The sequence below is a fragment of the Macaca mulatta genome, chromosome 6, assembly GCF_049350105.2.
Source record: "Macaca mulatta isolate MMU2019108-1 chromosome 6, T2T-MMU8v2.0, whole genome shotgun sequence".
Lineage (NCBI taxonomy): Eukaryota > Metazoa > Chordata > Mammalia > Primates > Cercopithecidae > Macaca > Macaca mulatta.
Genome location: NC_133411.1, coordinates 124,491,001 through 124,512,765, shown reverse-complemented (window position 1 = coordinate 124,512,765; position 21,765 = coordinate 124,491,001). Strand labels below are relative to the sequence as shown.

Below are 21,765 nucleotides of genomic sequence, written 5' to 3'. Positions count from 1 at the left end.
TCGCAGCGCCCCGCCCCCCGGCACGTTGCACGCAGGCACGTCCTTCCAGCAGCTCACGGCCCCGCCCCCGCCCCGTCGCCCCGCCCCGGCCGCAACGACCCGCCCCGCCCCTAGGCGGTTGCTGGCAGCGGCCGCCGCCCTCCCCCGGCCCAATGGCGTGGCTGCACAGTCAGTGATGTGAAGCTCTGCTCAGGCTTGTCCGGCCCCCGGCTCGCAGCCCATTACACCATCCGTCGCAGCAGTAGCTGCAGCCGCTGCAGCCCGAGCTGACTGAGAGGGCGGGAGGCAGCTCGGGTGGCGGGGCGGGGCGAACAGCGCGGCCGGATTCATTCCTGTGGGGCGCGGGGCATGGAGGAGCTGTGCGGCCGCAGGCGGAGCAGGGCGGCCCGGGCGACGGCGGGGACAACCGTTTCCCTTTGAAGGGGACGGCCAGAGCCCGAGTGACCAGCGGCGGCGGGGAGGACTAGTCTCCGGGCAGGTAGTGGCGGCGGCGGCGGCCTGCCAGGGCTCGGGCCGGGGCCTGAGATGCCCGCGGAAGGCCTGGGCGGGAAGGAGGGCGCCGGGGGAGCCGAAGGCGGGCAGCGGGCTGGAGGCCACAGGCTTGGCCCATCGGGAGGGGGTTGTGGTCAACGGAGGAGATTGGGGAGGGGGCTGCCGTTGTCTAGAATAGGGAGAGGAGAAGGTTGTGTTGGGGCGACTGTGGTTTGAGGAACCTGCGGATCATCCCTTGGCGGGGGGTGAGGGGTGATCAAAACGGGGCGGGCGAAGTTAATGACTAAAAAGCAGGCGGATTTCCTGAGAGCCGTGAGTAGTTTTAAAAGAAAGAGAATCTTTCGGGGCAGAGTTTTGGCCTTAGCCGAGGTTTGGTGTATCCGGCCTTTTTGTACCTTCTCGAAACCCGGCCTCAGTGAGGCCTTCCAGCCTGGCGCCCTTGGCCAGCTCGCCTGCAGTTGCAAGAAAGAGAAACATTTCTGAACCCGAGTCTCCTGCCTCTTGCGGTTGTACGCTCCCTGGGCGTGTGCAAAGCAAAACTAGAACAAAGCTTGGCTGGTTAGAGCTGGAGGCGAAAAAACGGGCTGCCTGTAGTGTTTAAATTTTCCACACATAGAGGAGGCTGCCTGCGACCAGAACATTTGGGTCTCGGTGTGCCCTTCTGTATTTTTCTTTACCACCTTTTCTTTGGGGGTGGGAGGTGGGGTGTGGTACGGAGTAGTGCCTGAAGTATAGGTTTTATTCCTTTCTTCCTACAGAAGTGGAAATTAAGAAGTGTTTTGCCTTCTTCTATAGAAAATTAAATGCTGCTACTTTTTTTTTTCTTTCTCTAGTTTGGTGCCCTGGTTGTCAGATGTTGGAAAGCAGTAGGACGGAACATACTGTGTGTGTTTGTGTATCCGTTCTGGGGTGCAGCAATTAACATTGAACTTTGGTTCCTGTGCCTCTTGCCTGTGTCGATAGAGTTAAACTGGAGCTCTACTTCGAAAGATAAATAAAGTACAGCCTCTCAACTGGACATAAATGGATCTAAAGACAGCAGTATTTAACGCAGCTCGGGATGGCAAACTCCGGCTTCTCACCAAATTGTTGGCAAGCAAATCCAAAGAGGAGGTTTCCTCCTTGATCTCTGAAAAAACAAATGGGGCCACGCCACTCTTGATGGCCGCCAGGTATGGGCACCTTGACATGGTAGAATTCCTCCTAGAGCAGTGCAGTGCCTCCATAGAAGTTGGGGGCTCCGTCAATTTTGATGGCGAAACCATTGAGGGGGCTCCCCCTTTATGGGCCGCTTCTGCAGCAGGACATCTGAAGGTGGTCCAGTCCTTGTTAAATCATGGAGCATCTGTCAACAACACGACTTTAACCAATTCAACTCCTCTTCGAGCTGCGTGTTTTGATGGCCATTTGGAAATAGTGAAGTACCTCGTAGAACACAAAGCTGATTTGGAAGTGTCAAACCGACATGGGCATACGTGCTTGATGATTTCATGTTACAAAGGACATAAAGAGATTGCTCAGTATTTACTTGAAAAGGGGGCAGATGTTAATAGAAAAAGTGTTAAAGGTGAGTTCAGCTTCTTTGTTTTTCTCAGCGTTTACCACTTATTTTCAGGAAGTTTGATACATAATTATAAGCACTGGTGTTGAGTAAACCCACATCGACAGACCTGTTTTGATTAGGTAAGTCTTCCAGTATGACTTTGTTGAGTGTTTCTCTGATGTTTGGTAATACATTGAAAAAATGTGATAAAAGACTTCTGTTACTCTGTTAAGCAGTATTTTCTCTCTTATTTGGAGTAACTTAAAATTCTTGGGAAATGGGTTTCCCCGAAGTTACAGATCATGTTAGTAGTAGCCGTTCTGAGCCTTTAGGCTTATACTTAATCTACTTGGGAATATGGTTAAGTGTAATACGTTTTTCTTAGCTTTTTGTTGTCTTGTTTTTTTGTTTTTTAGAACAACCTTGGAGTAGAAACTACTGTAGTTATTGAGTCATGGTCTTGTTTGTTCTAGGTAGTCATTTCACTTCTGACAGAGAAGGCTAGGCCAAACTGACCTGGAAGGATTATTATCAGTGGAAAGGAGAAAATCTGTTCCTTTATTCTATATTTGTTTGTAGTCAATAGATAATCCTTTTATAAGAACATGCATTAAATATAGCAAGACAGAAAACACATTTTAAACTGCTTCAATACTGAGTGTGAAAAACAAGGACTAGATTAAACAGATGTGGATTTGTTGGCTAGCAACAGTGTAAACACCTTTGTCCAGAAGAAGGGCTCCGGTTTATGACTGTATAATTTTTGTTGATTGTAATAAACTAAAAGCAGGGAAAAGTAGTTCAGAATTTTTCTTAACCCTTAAAAGCAACTGTCTTGATAGCATAATTTTGATACATGAAAACCTTAACTTTCCTTACACCAGTCTATTTATACGACAGCAAAATAATTCACTACCTAATTTTTAAAAGCTATTAAAATTTAAAAGTAGCATATAGACATGTTAAAAAAATCAAACAGTGTAAATTGGTTTACATTGTTGGTTTACGTTTGAATAAAAAGTTTTATTCCTGATTTCTAGATGTCTAAGGCGCTGACAACCACTATTTACAGTTTTTTATGTGTCCTTTTGGAGCTGGTCTATGCAAATACAAGCATACTTGTCTATGTACAAGCATACCTGTTTGTGTAGCCTTCCGTCTAGTGGTTGATTACATACTTTTCTATCTTTATTTATTTTTCTAACCTTGGATGTCATTCAACTCGAACACACATACCTACCTCATTCTGTTTCATGGCTATACAGTATTTCATTGTATGAATGTACATAATTTATCTAGTCTATTGGTTGATATTTAGGTCACATCCAGTACTTTACTAATATAAACAATGCTGCTGTGAACATTCTTGAACAAAAATGTGTCTTAGGTTCTTTTCTCACTTGTGTGAGAATAAACTGTAGTATAAATACCTGTGTTTAGAATTGCTAAATCAAATGTAAATGTATGTACATTTGCAATTGTGATAGTGTCTGCCTTTCAGAAAGGTTAAACCACACAATTACGGGGCACTGTATAGTTACTGAGCATATTTACTGTAGATAGTGTGATCTTTTATAAAAATGATACAAGATCATTGTGATTTTTCTGAATTTTTTTCCCAGAGGAAGTGTAAAAATCCCACAAAATCCCAGTACTCAGGGATAATACTTCCAAAGATACTTCTGAATTTTGTGTACCGATGTATGTATGCAGTTTTATATGCTGTTCTATAACCTGTTTTTAGCTTAATAAGTGTTTAACATTACCAATTATAGCTCTTTAATTTCAATAGCTGCACACTCTTCTACTAATGGAGTTTTATGTTGCTTCCAGTTTTTCAGTATGATAAAAAATGTTTCTGTAAACATTCTTTCTAATAAGTGTTTTCATTTGTTCCTGATTATCTTTAGAGGTGGCTTGGTAGATCAAATGACAGCATGGGTTTTTTTTTTTTTTCTCCAAACAATTATTCTTTTGAAGAATGCTTGTTTTAAGACAACAAATTACTGCTGAACTAACCACGTTTGAAATCATGGCTGCTTGTTTAGGTTTGTTGAATTTTTTGTTTCTTTGTTTTGGGCTTTTTATTCATCAACTTGATGTAGAGATTATTGATAAACTCATATTTAAATCAAATTGGGATATGTTTTAAACTCCTATGCTGTTGGAGAGATGAGAACTGGTATTACTTCCCTTATATTTTTCAAAGCTTTATATACTTATGGAGATATAATATATGAGATAACTCTAATATAAATAGCTCATATTTTTTCAGCATTTTCTCCTGAGAAGCTGCGAACAGTATTTAACTTGATTACCTTTGAGCTCTTTCAAAAGAATGTTCCTTTTATCACCACTGTCATCTTTTAGCCTTATATGTGAGGGTATGTATGTTCTCTCTTTTGACCAAACTAATTCTAAGTCATTTTTCCCCCCAGTGTTAATATCTAATATGTATGTCTTTTAAAAAACTACATATAACATGAGAAAACAATTTCATCCCAAAAATTGTTTTCTAGTAACCTCAACTTTTTACACATACACATGCATATAGATATTGTCACTTTATGTGCAGAATTTTTACCTTTTCATGGTATCTTTTAATTTACATAGTGATTCTTCATGAATGTTGGGGGCAGATTAAAGTACATGTGCATCCTTCTCCACTCTGATCCTGAAGCTTCACTACTCATTCTCTCATTGGTTTTGTATTTTTTCCTATGGGTTAATGGTAACAAAAACAGGAACCAATTGGAACTAAGGCAGGGACACTGGAGAAGGATGTGATATAGTGGCAAGAGAGGATTTTCCCCCACTTTTTTAGCCCCATTCAAAAAGTAGAAAAGATTAATAAAACTAGAGTTAAAATAGAATAATTCCTTAGGACACTTTGTGTGTCATTCACTGGAAATGGTTCTGAGGAAAGAAAATGTCAATACATTGTGCTTGGTCTGCTTAAAGATAAAATGCATGTGACTTCTACATTCCATTACTTTTAAACAGGCGTTGATATTTGAACATATTATTTAACCTCTTTTCATTACTTTTTAACAGGCTGTTGGCATTTTGAACATGTTTTAACCTAAGGTGGAATTCACTAATTGAGAGAGCAGTAGTTGAGTCCCTCAGTGTGCCAGGCTGTTAGACTTAGGATATACAAAGAGGAATAAGACAAGATATCCAGTCCTTGATTCCCTGCTCTTGAGGAGCTCATGGTTTGATTGGAGAGACAGGTTCATAAGCAGATACTTAAACCACAGTATGGTAAGTGCAACAGTTGTGCTTTCTTCTATTAGATATTTGGAAATACCTTATCCCCAGCAACTTATAACCTGAGGGGACAATGGGTTTCTTTTCCCATGGCATTCCAAAAGGGGAGAAAATCTTTGATATATTTAGGAATACCTCTTCAGTTTAACAGTCATAGCAATTGAGTTTTGAGACAGGAGTTGTTCCTATTTAAGAATCTAGACTAAATCTGAAGTGATTAGGTGAGTCCTCGGAGCTATCACAGTGATCTCAGCGCTTCATGGTTATAGTCATCTTTGGCTTCTTTTGGTTCTTTTGTTTGTTTGTGTTTTGGGGTTGTTTTTGTTTTTGTTTGGACTTAGAACTTTGCAGATCCAAAGTGAAGTCCTCTTCAGTGCCACTTTAAACCCTAATTCTAACAGAAATTGAGCAGCTAAAAGTTCTTGATTCAGTACTACAGACCAATAGAAAACTGTAGGCTCAGATTTGGAGACTGGCTCCGGAAGACACTCTGTTCTCATTCATCAGTCAGTTTAGATACCCAAAATAATTAAGTAAATTGGTAATAAGGTAATTAACATGAACTTTCTGTAGGCAAGGCATTCTGTGGGACATTTTGGAGGTGATGACAAGACACGAAGTGTCACATTTTTAACTTCTGAAGGAATAGTGTAAGTAATCCATGCTGTAGGATTTTAGAGCGAGTGTACTGACTAGGAATGCTTCATGAAGAAAGTAGTAGTTAAACAGGGCCTTGAATTTTGGGGTTTAGATCTACAGACAGTTTGCAGTTTAGATCTGCAGAAAGTTTGTTGGGATGTAGATCGGTAGAAGGGTTTTGGCAGTTTTGCAGGTTTAGAAAATGGCATAAGGAAAGGCACATTGAATAATATGCTTGGAGGGTCTAGGAATTGGAAAGTAGGCATATTTGAACTAAAAGGCACTCAGGGCTGGATTTTAAAGGACATTTAATCGAGGTACAGGCGTTGGATTTTATTTTTCATGCCAGTGAAAGTTTTTCAGGAGAGGACTAACTGGAGTGGTTTGTTTGCTTGCTTGTTTTTAGAGAAAACTTATCTAACTACATTCTACTACAACATTGTGACGTCTAACTGCATTCTACTACCTGGTCTTTGAGGCTAAAGACCTGGTGTTTTTATCCCATGCAATAGGAAGAGTATCTGGCCCTAAATGAGCTTGTTGAGTGGAAATGTTGGATTTAAGAGAGGAAAGATTATAAGCTCCTTGATGGCAAGCACTATGTTTTATAGGCCTTTCTGTAGGGAAATAAATACATGCATGAAGACTTGAAGTAACAAAGGAAGACAGTAGTTGGACAAAAATGAGTAGCACAGGTAGAATATAGGGGTTCAGAAAAGGGAGAAATCCATGTAGGCATGTGGCAAGGATAGCTAGCATTAAAAGGGTTTGAGAGAGCTAGTTCAGACAGATGATTTGCCTTTTCATTATGGAAATTTTCTAACTTACACAGAGAGAAGACATTGAACCACTATGTATTCATCATCTTACTTCAACGATTATCCATTTGCTAAAGTTAAAAAAAAAAGTTTCTACTTTCCTTTTGTTTTCTATAGTAATTTAAAGCAAATCCAAAGCTTTATGTTATTTCTCTCTCATAGAATAGGCATTTAGAGTATAGATGTATTTTAGTCAAGGAAATGCTAAAGAAAAATCTTATTTAATTCCCCACTGTAAATGCACAAGAATCTCAAATGAGAAAATCTCCCTTGTAAACTAAAAGCTGTTGGTATTCAGATGACTAAGATAATGATTGCTGTCATTTTAGGTTATTTTAGTATACTTTAGTACTATGTGAGTGTTGGAAGCTTAAGTTCTCTTTTCCTTCTTGACTTTGAAAACTCTTCTCAGCTGTTGGTTACCTCAGCACACCTATTTACAGAGAAAAATAAAAGGGGGAAGGGAGGGACTTAAAATTATACTCCATAATATATCTATATTTATTTTGATTAAGCAATAATGTTTAAATAACTTTAATTAGTTGAATTCATGAACATTTTAATCCCAAATTATGAAGTTACTCTTGCAAGTTGTTCCATGTTCATTCTTTTCCCTCTTGTATCCCCTGGCACACTTTTCTGTGTCCTTGGGAAGAATTGATATCCTAGTTGGATAAACTAAGCTGTAGATGGTGTGCAAATTGAGTTCAATAGGGAAATATCCATGTGGTCCTTTGTCCCTGGAGATTGGATTTTGAACTGTGAATCCTCACAGAATTGAACAGTTTGGTGAGAATGAGTAGATCCTGAGCACTACTGCTGTTGATATTGTTGGTGGCAGTAACATGAACTTAAGATAGAAGTTATGTTTCACTTACTGGCCTTCGGATACAATGTGGTTCCTTCACTGGTTCATTTTTTATCAGATTTTCATTGATTGATAAAATATGTTTGTTTGAAATAAAATTCAGGAAACCCTGGGTATCACATAGATTTATGCTGTTGAGGCATCAGGAATATATGTGATGGAAGATAGAAATGGAAGAGATAGGGAGAGACCCAGATGAAAAAGTCACATGGATGCAAATCTGATCAAAACATGTCTTCCTTCTTTTTTTTCCTCCATTTGGGAAGAGCTGTGATTGAATAGGGAGTCTGTGAACTAGAGGACAGGGAATTATAATGTTGAAGTTTTCTGTCATTTGAGTTTTGTACACATAATTAGTTGTTTTTAGTCCTCATCCCTTAGCTCCAGTGCTCTTAGCCTTGAAAATTCTACTTAACATCAAGACTCATTTCAAATGCAATTCCTCATCTTCCTCAGGTTATAAGAATGCATCTTACCTCTTTGGATGCAGATATTTTTTAGCATTTAACTTTGTCGTAAGCTCAAGGACCTTTATTGTGAAATTTCTGTTTGTTCTTTGCTCAGTGCCTTATACAAAGAATTAGTGAAAGAAGGGCACATAGTAGCCTTGGCACAATTTATCTTCTTTTTTTTAATTTCCTTTTTTTTTTTTTTTTTTGAACTTCTGTTCTTGAGTATCTCTCATGATAGACTACACATGGGGAAGAGAAACTTCTAAGCAGAGAATCCTTCTTCTAGTGCTCCTTTGATACCCTAAGTTGTTTTTTTCCTTCTATCCCTTATCCCCTCCATCAACCCACACCTATTAGTTATTTGGGGAATAAAATACTTGGAATCAGCATTATTGTGCAATTGAACCACACACCCTGTCCTCATCTTACAAGTGGACCACCTCTGTACTCAGCCCCACCCCAACTACAAAGTTGAGGAAGGAATGGGTTGGTGCCAAGCATAGTAGGCTGAAGAAAGAAAGATGAGGATTTTTTGTGTCTTTCCAAATAAATCTATTATAAGACCTTCTAATTGTGGCTTCTATCAGTCAAAACTTATACTTTCACCAAAAATACAATATTTTTATTTTAATTGGATTTTTAAAACAGCTTTATTGAGATAAAATTCACAAAATCACTTAAAGTGTATACAATTCAGTCACTTTTTAGTATGTTCAAGGGGTTATACAACCATGACAACTATCAGCTTTTCATCACCCCTGAATATCATTTGCAAATATTTTCTCCCATTCTGTGTTTTTTTTTTTTAATGTTTTTGATGGTGGTGTTTAGACCAATTTGGATTTTTATTCTACAAACTGATTTTTAAATAAATTTTTGTGTCACTTACATGATGTCTTGCTTAAACAAGAAAATTGTTAGGAATAGACTGCAGGATTTACTGGTGCTGTGCCTTTTACTATGCGGGAACTTTTCCATGGATGAAACTTTGTATTCTAATTGTAAAACACACCCATTCCTGCTTTGTCATATGGTTAAATTTAGAATAAAGAGGAATGATACAATTTTATTTCTGTTTGGTGTAAAACAGGGCTGTGACTTAGCCCTCCATTTAAATTTATGTTCATGGCCGGGCGTGGTGGCTCAAGCCTGTAATCCCAGCACTTTGGGAGGCCGAGGCGGGTGGATCACAAGGTCAGGAGATCGAGACCATCCTGGCTAACACCGTGAAACCCCGTCTCTACTAAAAAAATACAAAAAACTAGCCAGGCGTGGTGGTGGGCGCCTGTAGTCCCAGCTACTTGGGAGGCTGAGGCAGGAGAATGGCGTGAACCCGGGGGGCGGAGCTTGCAGTGAGCCGAGATCGCGCCACTGCACTCCAGCCTGGGGCACAGAGCAAGACTGCGTCTCAAAAAAAAAAAAAAAAAAAAAAAAAATTTATGTTCATATGACTTGATATTGCTATTAGATATATGAGCTATGTGGCAGGTATCCATTTAGCAAACAAGAAAATAAGATTCTTTCTCTATTTTCTTGCTACTGTAGGACCAGCAGCATAGGTATCACTTGGATCCAGCCCAGATGATCTGAATCAAAATCTGCATTTTATTATGATTCTCTGGTGATTTTATACATGAAAGTTTGAGAAGCACAGCTTTATTTGACTTATTCTAAACACACACACAAAGCTTGAAATACATGAGGAATTTACAAACAGCAGAATCTACCAAGTTGTTATTGCTAGAAAAAGCAATTTAAATTAAAGACATTTTGTGTTTGTTAAATGTGTTGCAGTCCTTAGGAGGACATTTTTGTTTTTTTAAAAAGAGCAGTAAATTCTGTCTACTCCATGAGGGTGGTTTAGCAACTGACTTCATCCTGGTGAATCTTGGCAATTTTATCCAAATTGAGATATTTATATGTTATGTTGAAGCTCTTTTATGATTTAGGTGGTTGGTTGGTAACAATCACTGGCCCTTGTCAAACTCAAAACATTTGGTTTGGACCCAGATAATTCTTAGACCTCTAACTAGTTCTTTCTCAAAATACAGCTATGTTTTTGGGTTACCTAATTTGAAAAAAATATTGATTCTATTCCTAGGCACCTAAGCTTCACAGTTGAACATGAATTTTTAATGTCTTACTCACCTGCTATTAAAAGATTACAGGTGTCTTTAAAATTAACAGCAGTGAAGATTGGCACTTCAGATGCTTCTTGAGGAATACTACCATCCTTTAATGCATGAGCACTTACCATAGTTTCCTGACCTTAATATTCATCCCAGAAGCATCCCAGTGAAAATGGCACTTTTCATTCTTCCAGATTTTCTTAGCATTGTTTTTGTGTTAAATTATGAATTTGAAAATTAATATATTTGTATCATACTATTTTAGCTTTCTAGAGAAATGCTTTAACAGAATTAATACTTAATGTTGTGCCATTAACCTGATTTCTAAGAAATGCCTATATTTAACAAACATGTCTTTTGAGAAATCATGAAAATTTCTTTTTTTTATGAATTCAGTGCCAGAATATTTTTTTTCTCCAAATGAACTTTTTCTGCATTGAGAATTGTTTAATATAATGTGTTTTTCTTTTTCTGTTCTTTTTTTTTTTCTTTAGCCAAAGGTAAATTCATTAAATTTCATTGGTGCATATCCTTAATTTCATCTCAGATGCCTGGTAATATTTACTTTTGAACTTTGTGTTGTTTTATTTTTCATCGTCTTTCTCATTCTGAGAATTCAAAAAGAAGACAAGATGTGGAGATGGAAAATCTTTGGGAAGTACGATCACTGTATTATGGGAATGTTTTTAAAGGGCCTATGTAATCCAGGGAAAATTCTTGAGCTGAATCTATAGTACTTGGCATGTATTGTTATGCACCCAAACTTCAAAATCAATTATGTTACCTAGCAAGAAAGAAAATATGATTTTAATGATCTTTGGCATGTTAACAGCACGTACTAGTTACAAGACCCTGGTAACTCACTTTTTAAATTTGGCTTGTTATACTTTTTCACAAAAAATTACATTTAATAATTATAGCATATCTAATACTTGAAACAACTGACATAGCAAAATATTTACAGTCAATTTTACAAACAACTGGTTATCATTTTGTATAGTGCTTATACATAGAAAGCCAGATTAATCTCAGAAACTGAAACATAGATATGTCATGAAAGAAAATAAAGTTTATAAACAGATATGAGAAAATATTCTGTTTACCAAGGAATAGAGGTAATATAAATTAAAAAGTTAATTTCAGTCGTAGAAAGAATACTATAAAGTGGAACTTTAAACAGTTGTTATAATCCCGTTGGTAGTGAATTGAAAATGTGTATTAAGCCATCACACATTTTTGATTCTATTTTAGCTAAGCATTTACATGCAATAAAATTCATACTTTTTTGTGTACAGTACTGTAATTTTTGACAAACATATACTACTCATTTATTAAAGGTAAGAACAAAAATGTCCTTCATGCTCCTTTGCATTAAACCCCTCTCCCAGCCCCTAGCCCTTGCCAATCACTGCTTTGTTATCTGTCCTTATAGTTTTTTAGGCATTAATTTTAATAGTAAAAATTCTGAAGCAGTGCAGATGTCCATCAACAGGGAAATGTTGATGTAAAGTATGACATGTTCCCTTGCTTGAACTTTCACCATAAAACCATTAAGAAGGATTATGTAGAATCTGTGTAGTTACAGAAACTATGCAGATGATGTAATAACACATGATGGAATGCCCAAGATGTAGGTGAAAAGCAGGAAACAGTTATATATATACTGATTATAACTTTGTCAAAACATACTATATAAAAAGATTTGGAGAAATGACACAAAAGTTATAATTGATTTAAGATCATGCTTTTTTTTTTTTTCTTTTGCCTCTGTTTTCTAAGCTGTAAGTAATGCTCTAGGCTATAATTTAAAAACTTACCTTTAGGGCCTTCCAGGGCAGAACAGTGTAGTGGTTATACACTTAACCTGTTAGAGTAATTAAAAAGATCTCCTTCTAGGATATAACTTTTTGAACTTATTTTGTTTGCAAAAGCTAAGATTGAATTACTTTTTATGATATCAAATATTAAAAATTTAGAATCTACCTTATCTTTAACAGTGTGCTAATTGCTTCTGGGATATAAAAGAAATATAATACAGGATCCGTGTACTTTAAGAATAGACTGTTTAGGTAAGGACTTATTTGTGAAGCAGTAGCATTATACTATTATAAGGTATTATAATAGTAGCTATGTGAATAATTATTAGGATGACTCATATATTTATTCACCAGGTATTCTCACAATGATAAAATCGATATGATACAACCAAGAAAACCTCTTTAAGCAGTTGAAATTTCTAGTGAAATTTGAAGTACAAGAAGTTAAAATGGTAAAAAAGGAAGTGCATTATAGAAAAATCAAGAACAGAGGCATAGAGGTAGAAGTGAACAGGGCTGTTTGTTCCTGGTGCTGGGAGAAGTACTTAGGATCGAATAATGTGAAGCATAAGCAGAATTTCTGCCTTGTGTGTGGGAGATGCAGACAGTGTCTTCTGGGGTTAGAGCAGGTTTGGCAAACTATGACCCAGGGTTCAAATCCAGCCCACCCCATTTCAGTACTGCCTGAGAGCTAAGAAAGGTTTTTACTTTTTTGTAATGGTTGAGAAAGACATCAAATGAAAAATATTTTATGACACATGAAAATTACATGAAAATCAAATTTTGGAGTATATAAGTAAAAGTTTTGTTGGAAAACAGACATGTCCATTAATTTAACATACTACCATAGCATATTTCATGGTACTTGGCAGAGTTTAGTGGTTACAACAGAGACCTTATGGCCTGGAAACCTAAAATGCTATCTGGCCTTTTACTGGAAAAGTTTGCCAGTCCCTTAGTTAAATGCACAGTGAATCATTCATTCCGGAGATAATGAGAAATGAAGTTAAAGAGATAAGGTAGGGAAATATTTGTTAGTCTTTTAAAATCCATATCCCTGAAAATCCAATATTAAACTTTACTTTATACAATGTTTTCTGAAACTATAGATTTCTTCCTCATTGCTCTCTCCACATAGATAGTGCTTTTGAGAATCAATGATGTAGAATTTTGAAGGCCATCTCAAAGATTGTCTGCTTTTCCTTAGAGGAAGTGTGAAAGCTTTCTGAGTTGGAAAGTGATGTGACTGGTTGAAGTTCTATTATGAGGTTTGGTTTTATATTAGATATAATTTATTCACTGAGGTTTAATATGACTGGCATTTAAAATATGACCTTAGAAATGAGTAGTACACTGAATTGGCAGTTGGGAGACAGGAGTTTATATTTTCCCACTAAATTCTCTTTTCTATTTGCATGTAGAATGAGTTTATCATCTCTACCTTGCAAAGTTATTAATATAAGATTAAAAGGGGGCAACAGTTAAATAAAATGTAGGAATATAAAAAAATGCTATATTCGCATACTTGTCCCTTTTTTTCATTAATTTTTTTTTACTGTTTGCTTTTACTTTCTCTAATTTACTGTTTTTTCTTGTAACTTCTTTATATAGAAACTTAGCTATTTTTTAAGCCTTTCTTTTTATCTAATTTGTTATTTAGTGTTTTTATTACCATCCAGTTGAAAATATTTTCTGATTTTCATTGGGCTTGCTTCTTTGACCAACGAATTATTTAGAAGAGTATTAATAATTCAAATAGGTTTTTCTAGTTATCTTTTTGTTTTGGATATCTAACTTCATTCGTAAGTGGACTTAGAACATACTCAATGACTTCAGTCCCTTGACAGTTGTTGAGACTTGCCTTATGGCTGAGAATATGGTCAGTATTTGGACATGCTCCCTGTATCCCTGGGGGCAAAATTGTTTTCTATGGTTATTGATTGCCATGTTCTTTTATTTATGCCAGTTAAATGAAGTTTGTAATGTTCAAATCTTTATCCTTGCTGGTTTTGGTCTTCTAAGCTGAGAAAGATATGATTAGATGTACTAATGTTTGCAGATTTGTTTGCTTTCCTAGTAGTTCTGTCGATTTTTACTTTATGTAACTTAATTCTATGTTATTAGGTGGAAAGTTTAGAATTGTATCTGTATATTTTGAATTTTTTAACATAAAATATTTCCTTTTGTTGCTAATTATGTATTTTGCATTAAAGTCTACTTTCATATTTTAATATCAGACAGCTTCTTAATATTTAAGTTTTGCAAAGGGTATTTTTTTTCCCAACCTTTCATTTCTGAAGATCATTTTCTACCCATATATTTAAGGTGTGTCTTGTGGGCAGTGTGTCATGAGTTTTCTTTGTATCTTCAGTCTGACAGTTTTTGTCTTTTAAGTTTTTGTCTTTTCTTTGTATCCTCAGTCTGACACTTTCTTTTAAATGTTTAAATTAAACATTTAGTTTACTTACATTTAATGTAATTACTGATATTTTTGGATTTTCATCTCCTGGGTACTTTTCTGATTTTTATTTGCCCTGCCTGTTTTGTATTCCTTGGTCTTTTTTGCCACCTTTTGGATTATTATTTCAATTTTTTCTCTATGTTAGAGAAAATATAGTTATGTGCATGCCCTCTATTATTTTAGTAGTTATTCTAGGTAGCATTACTTTGACTTATCAAAGGCTAACATAAATTTCTAATTTTATATCTTTACAATAAAAAGATCTTAGAACACGGTAACACCAATTACTCTCCTTACTGTCATGGTATTGCTGTCAAATGTTTCATTTCTATGTATGTATTTCAAGCCCTACAATATATTATTATTTTTAAAATCAATATTTATTTAGATACACTCACAAATTTACCCTTTTTGTTGATGTTTTTGCCTATATCTCCAGGCTTCCATGTGGCTCATCTTCCTTCTGCCTAAAGAACACCATATAGTATTTAGATCTGCTGGTAATAAATATCTTAATTTTTTCCGTTTCATTTCTTTCTCTCCTGAAAGCGTTCTTTATTTGACATTTATTCTTGATACAGGTATAGAATTCTAAGTTGGCAGTTACTTTTCTTTCGTGCTTTTAAATACCATTTCATGTCTCCTAGCTTCTGTTGTTCCTGATGAAAACTTTGCTATAAGATTGTTGCTCTTTTATAGGTAATTTCCATTCATTCTCTTGTTTTAAGATTTTTCTCTTTGTCCTTAGTTTTCAGCAGTTTTGCTGCGTTGTATGTCAATGTGTTTTTCTTTTTATTTATCCTTCTTGGAGTTTGCAAAACCTACTGAATTTGCAGTTTAAGCTTTCATCAGCTTCTGAAAATTCTTGGGCTTTATCTTTTCTTAAATATTGCTTTGGGACCCATTTTCTTCCTCTTGAATTCTGGTTTTGAGTATGTTAACAATCTTCTGACATTGTTCCCTCTTTCTCTTACAGTCTCCATCTTTTCTGTTCTTTTACCACTCCCTGCTTCTTTCTGTATATTTTCATCTGACTTATCTTCCAGTTACTAATTTTCTATTCAGCTGTGTGTAAATCCACTTTTAAAGCCACCCACTGAGTTTTTCAGTTCTAGAATGTCTACTTGAATTTTCAGTTTCCAGTTTTCTGTTGAATTCCCAATTTTAAAAAATCTCCTTGAATATGCTAAGCATAGCTATTATTTAAAAATCTGTATTGATAAACTGCACTATCTGGGTCTCCTGGTGGGCTTTTCTGTCAGCTCTTTATTTCTGTTGTTTTTTATGTTATGGTTCCTTATTTTCTTTTCATTATTTTTGATTGGATACCAAGCATTACATATGAAAAATATAAATAATTTGAACCCTACTATGATAATATCTTCCTCTAAATAGTATTTATATTTGCTTCTGGCTTTTAATTATGTATACTAGCAATCCTGGATTATTTTAATTCAATAATGAGATGATCTTAAATTAGATTTAAGTTTTTGTGATAGCTAGTCTATTTGCAGTTAACTTTAACTCCCTAGGGTTAAAGTTGGAGCTTTAACCCAAAGTGTGGGGAATTTTCTAAGTTCCTTTCTTAGCAGGCTGTAGGCTCCATTTTTCCCCTCTATCCCTGCAAGGCTGTCAGAAGTTCTGCTCAGTTAGTTATTCAGCTAGCTCTTCCAGAGTTGGTGGAGGCCATTGTGGGAAAGCTGCCTCAAGTTCTGGACTTGACCTCTCTAGTTTTTTCTTCTTCTGCATATTGTACCCTTGTTATGTCTTATCCTGTCAAGCAGATTTTTAAAAATACATTTTTCAGCTTTTTTAGTTGTTAGTGGGAGGATGATCACGTTACAGGTGTCTCTGCCATTACTAGATGTGAAAGTCTTCCTTATTGTTTTTTTAAAGCTACTTTTTTTCTCCTGGTATGTGGGTGTATTCAGAATAAATATATTTTGTATTTTTTCAATAAATATAGAAATATAGTTCATTAAATTGGCTTTTGCTACCTCTTTTTTTTTTTTTTTTTTTTTTTTTCCAGAGGCGAAGTCTCGCTTTGTCACCAGGCTGGAGTGCAGTGGCGCGATTTCCGCTTACTGCAACCTCCGCCTCCCAGGTTCAAGCGATTCTCCTGCCTCAGCCTCCCAAGTAGCTGGGACTACAGGCACGTGCCACCACGCCCAGCTAATTTTCATGTTTTTAGTAGAGACAGGGTTTCACCATGTTGGCCAGGATGGTCTTGATCTCTTGACCTCATAATCTGCCTACCTCGGCCTCCCAAAGTGCTGGGATTACAGGCATGAGCTACTGCGGTTGGCCAGCTTTTGCTACATTTTATTCTTGATTTTGTGCTACTCTGAATAGAGAAAAGTGCCATTTAAGCCATTTCTTTATATTCAGATTTCTCTTATATTGCCTATTTCTTAGAAAAACATGGGGAATAGTAGGGGTCCTCAATACAAAAGAGTGTTTAAAATATACTTGGTATAGTAGTCATGTTTAATTGAAATTATTTTAAACAAATGAACATCGGTAGTCAGAAGGTCTGGGCTCTTTCAGTGCTTGGTTAGCTTACTCATTGTTAAAACATTTTATCAAAAACATTGTAGACCATTGAAACCTTGGGTCAGAATAATTATATAGTCCTTGTAGATATCATAGAAGACTAAACAGGATAAACTTGTGGAAGGACTCAATTTTTCATGTAATAACTTGTTTTTTTCTAACTTTAGTTACAAAGCAGATTTATTTGAAGTATTCAGGTTTAAAATACTTTCTGGTACACATGCTGTGTTGGGCATTCCCAAAGCTACCCCCGTATTTGGAGGTAACTCACCATACAACTGTACTTATAGGTAAGATTTATTACTGTAACGTCATAAGGACATGCAACTGAATTATGAGGGGTAAAGGTGCAGGTGAGGTGTAGAGAAATCTTTAGGTGTTTTTATGCTTTGTTCCTCTCGTGAGGGGTCACATAGAGCATATTCTTCCCCAGTAATGTAAATACATATGTGTCTGTTTCTACCAAGGGAAACCCATGACAGACCCAGTGCTAAAGGTTTTTATTGGGGGGTGGTCATGTAGGTACCCTTTGCCTAGCTCATACCCAAAATTTTAGACTCCCAGAAAGAAACCAGACATTCAGCATAAACTGCATTGTTCATACAAACAGTTTAGGTACGGTGAGACACCCTTATCATTTAGGGAAAGTTTTAGATCAGTAGAGAGAACTGTTTACCAGCCAGGTTCCCAGCTACCAGCCAAAAGTCCAACTTTGTAAGAAGGTCTTTCTAAGGATAGCAGTCTCAGCCTGCCATGCTACCTCTTTTCTACAGACATGCCTAAAATGACTGACTGTTTAAATTTTATGTAAACATTGTATGTAAATAGCAGAGATCAGCATGATAATTCCTATTATGACGATTAGTAAAATGTTTATCATTAAACTTAGCTGAAATACCTGGTGTTTCTGATCTCTTAATATGTTTCATACAGGCTTTTACTAATGTGCCAGTGCCGGTTGTCAGTTTTAATCTGTGTGTGGGAAGAAAAGGACAGTGTTAGAACATTTAGTACAGCTATAAAGAATGTTTAAAAAGTTAAATTATAATAGGAAATAATCCATTATGAAAGGACACTTCAGATATCTCCTTTTAATGTTCATGTTGAACCACCCACATATTTTTTAGATTCCGTGGATTTGTTTTTCTTATGAGAGCTTTTTGGGGAAAGTCCTTTGTTACCAAGAATTTTGTCTAAGATAGTTGAAATTAACTTGGCAATCAGAAATAAATATTGAAAAAATAATTTCTGAGTCAAAATGAAGAATCTTAGATATATTAAAGACCAGTCTGGCCGGGCATGGTGGCTCATACCTGCAATCCCAGCACTTTGGGAGACTGAGGCAGGAGCATTGCTTGAGTCCAGGAGTTTAAAACCAGCCTGGGCAACATAGCAAGACCTGGTCTCTAAAGAAAAAAAAAGACCAATTCCTTGTTTATAAATGTGGAAACTGACTTGGAAGTTAAATGACTTGTCAGTAAAATGGTGAATAGCTGGTTATTTGTATTCTATCCATTTTTAGGCCATAAAATATGCATTTTAAACCATTAATGAAAAATACCAGGAGACCATGGATTAGTCTGAATTTCTTTTGGTGACCTTGGATGTCTTTTTATGACTAATTTGGTCATGTCATTTATTCAACAAGTTTAGTATCAGACACTAGTTTTAGGTATTGGGGGAAATTTTTTTTCTTGTCTGTAAACCAAGTATGTCCTACTTAGGAGCTTAAAGCTGCCTGCTTTTTAGGTTCTAAAGTGCATATACATATTACATTTTATTTTGGTCCCTCAATGTATGTTATTTCTTTTTTTCTCTCTAAGGTAATACTGCATTGCATGATTGTGCAGAATCTGGAAGTTTGGACATCATGAAGATGCTTCTTATGTATTGTGCCAAGATGGAAAAGGATGGTTATGGAATGACTCCCCTTCTCTCGGCAAGTGTGACTGGTCACACAAATATTGTGGATTTTCTGACACACCATGCACAGACCAGCAAGACAGAACGTATTAATGCACTAGAGCTTCTGGGAGCTACATTTGTAGACAAAAAAAGAGATCTGCTTGGGGCTTTGAAATACTGGAAAAAGGCAATGAACATGAGGTACAGTGATAGAACTAATATTATTAGTAAACCAGTGCCACAGACACTAATAATGGCTTATGATTATGCCAAGGAGGTGAACAGTGCGGAAGAGCTAGAAGGTCTTATTGCTGATCCTGATGAGATGAGAATGCAGGCACTATTAATCAGAGAACGTATTCTTGGTCCTTCTCATCCTGATACCTCTTACTATATTAGATATAGAGGCGCTGTCTATGCAGACTCTGGAAATTTCAAACGATGCATCAACCTATGGAAGTATGCTTTGGATATGCAGCAGAGCAATTTGGATCCTTTAAGCCCAATGACCGCCAGCAGCTTATTATCTTTTGCAGAACTATTCTCCTTTATGCTACAGGATAGGGCTAAAGGCCTGCTGGGTACTACTGTTACATTTGATGATCTTATGGGCATACTTTGCAAAAGCGTCCTTGAAATAGAGCGAGCTATCAAACAAACTCAGTGTCCAGCTGACCCATTACAGTTAAATAAGGCCCTTTCTATTATTTTGCACTTAATTTGCTTGTTAGAGAAAGTTCCTTGTACTCTAGAACAGGACCATTTCAAAAAGCAGACTATATACAGGTTTCTTAAGCTGCATCCAAGGGGAAAGAATAACTTCAGCCCTCTTCATCTGGCTGTGGACAAGAATACTACATGTGTAGGGCGGTACCCTGTTTGTAAATTTCCATCTCTACAAGTTACTGCGATACTGATAGAATGTGGTGCTGATGTGAACGTCAGAGACTCGGATGACAACAGTCCCCTACATATCGCTGCTCTTAACAATCATCCAGACATCATGAATCTCCTTATTAAATCAGGTGCACATTTTGATGCCACAAACTTGCACAAACAAACTGCTAGTGACTTGCTGGATGAGAAGGAAATAGCTAAAAATTTGATCCAGCCTATAAATCATACCACATTGCAGTGTCTTGCTGCTCGTGTCATAGTGAATCATAGAATATATTATAAAGGGCATATCCCAGAAAAGCTAGAGACCTTTGTTTCCCTTCATAGATGATAACTTGACTGTATTTTAGCACTGTTAAAGCACGAATTGGTAACAGTTGTTTCATAAATGAGCACTGTTGTGATAACACCAGCATTCATTTAGCTTGATTGATATCATCGTGCTCTCATTGGCTAAAAGCATTATAAGCATCAAATTTACAACATTGGTTTCCCAGTATTTAATATAAATATACCATATAATATATTGTTTGTGAATTATTGAGAAATGTAACATTCAAATTTCTAAAATTGTCTGCCAAAGGCTTATTCATTCTGGTTTTGTTTGCTGTTGGGTGTTTGCGGCAGAGTTAACCATTTTTCCATGGTGTCTTTATACTTTACTGGTTTGTGAATTTTATACAATTGAAAGTCTTTTTTCCTTGCTGCTTTCTTCTCTTCTCAAGTTTCCCCCGTTTCTACTTTATTTTTTGTTCTAACCATTTCTACTACAGTTTTCTCCTTATGGACCCATGCTAGGTTGTACAAACTTTAAGGACTTGTTACCATTTGCAGTTACCATAAGTGCTTTATCTTCTCTATGCACAGGCTTCAACTTGACTGTTGTATGTTAGCATATTTTCTATGCAGCAGTTGGTCAACTTCAACTCAAAACACTGTTTTCTTATGTTTGTTACAAAGTTAATTTTTTGAAAGTACTCTGTAGCATGACAATTTTTAGACCTGCAGGTTAGCTATTTTAGCTCAAGCTTTTTTGTTTGTTTTTTTCTTCATTTTCTTCACATCTGAGGTTTCTTTCTCTAATCCACTGAAATTATTGTGTGCTAAATTTGGGAAACAGATCTATTCTAACTCATTAACCCAGTTGAAATTTAGGTCTGTCATCTTAATATATCATGCAGTAAAAGGAAGAATCTTTTTAAAGTGACCCACCTTTCATGCTGCTCCAGCATTGTCCTGCTTGTGCTGATGGTGTGATTAGGTGTAGAGAATTTGCTTAAATTTAACTTCAAAGTCTATCACACAGCTTAATGAGTCACATTGAAATATTCAGTAATTGAACTGCAAATCACTTTTAGTTACAAAAAGAGCTAAAGCATGTCAGTGGCATGATGCTTGCCAAGCCAGATCTAGGCATCTAGGATAATTAAGGTATTTTAGTACGCAATTTACTGCCATAATATCAAAGGTCAGTAACAGTGTTCTTTCTTTCTTCAAGCTTACGTATACCTTTAAAGATAACTTGCATGAATTACTTTGATTATTTTGGTCTCAATTATTTGTCACCCTAGTTAAACATGAAAGGTTGCAGTGCTTCCTGTTCCCTTACTGGAAGTTAGCTTTTTCTTTTCTCTTCCTTTCTTCCTTCCTTTCTCTCTCTCTCTCTCTCTCTCTCCCCCCCCCCAGTCCTTTCTTTCTCTTTCTCTCTCTCTCTCTCTTTCTTTCTCTCTCTCTCTCTCTCTTTCTCTTACAGATTTGCTAATGCCACAGAAAGGGCTCTTTTAACTTAAGATAAGTGAAAAGTACGAAAAAAGATTCAGGTAATTATCATTCAGCACTTTATTGTAATTCAGAATAAAATTTATGATGGCATATTTGCCCTGCATATGTCTTAATGAAGTTGTTCTGAATAAAAAGCTTC

General features: G+C 36.5%; 1 protein-coding gene across 1 annotated transcript; it reads left to right on the top strand.

The window, feature by feature from the left end:
- The first annotated feature begins 274 nt into the window (after window positions 1-274).
- FEM1C (fem-1 homolog C) lies at window positions 275-21,514 on the top strand. The gene is given in 3 exon segments (NM_001266537.1): window positions 275-478; window positions 1,326-2,059; window positions 18,866-21,514. Coding segments are annotated over 2 exon segments (1,854 nt in total). The 5' UTR covers window positions 275-478; window positions 1,326-1,515; the 3' UTR covers window positions 20,176-21,514.
- Window positions 21,515-21,765: the final 251 nt, after the last annotated feature.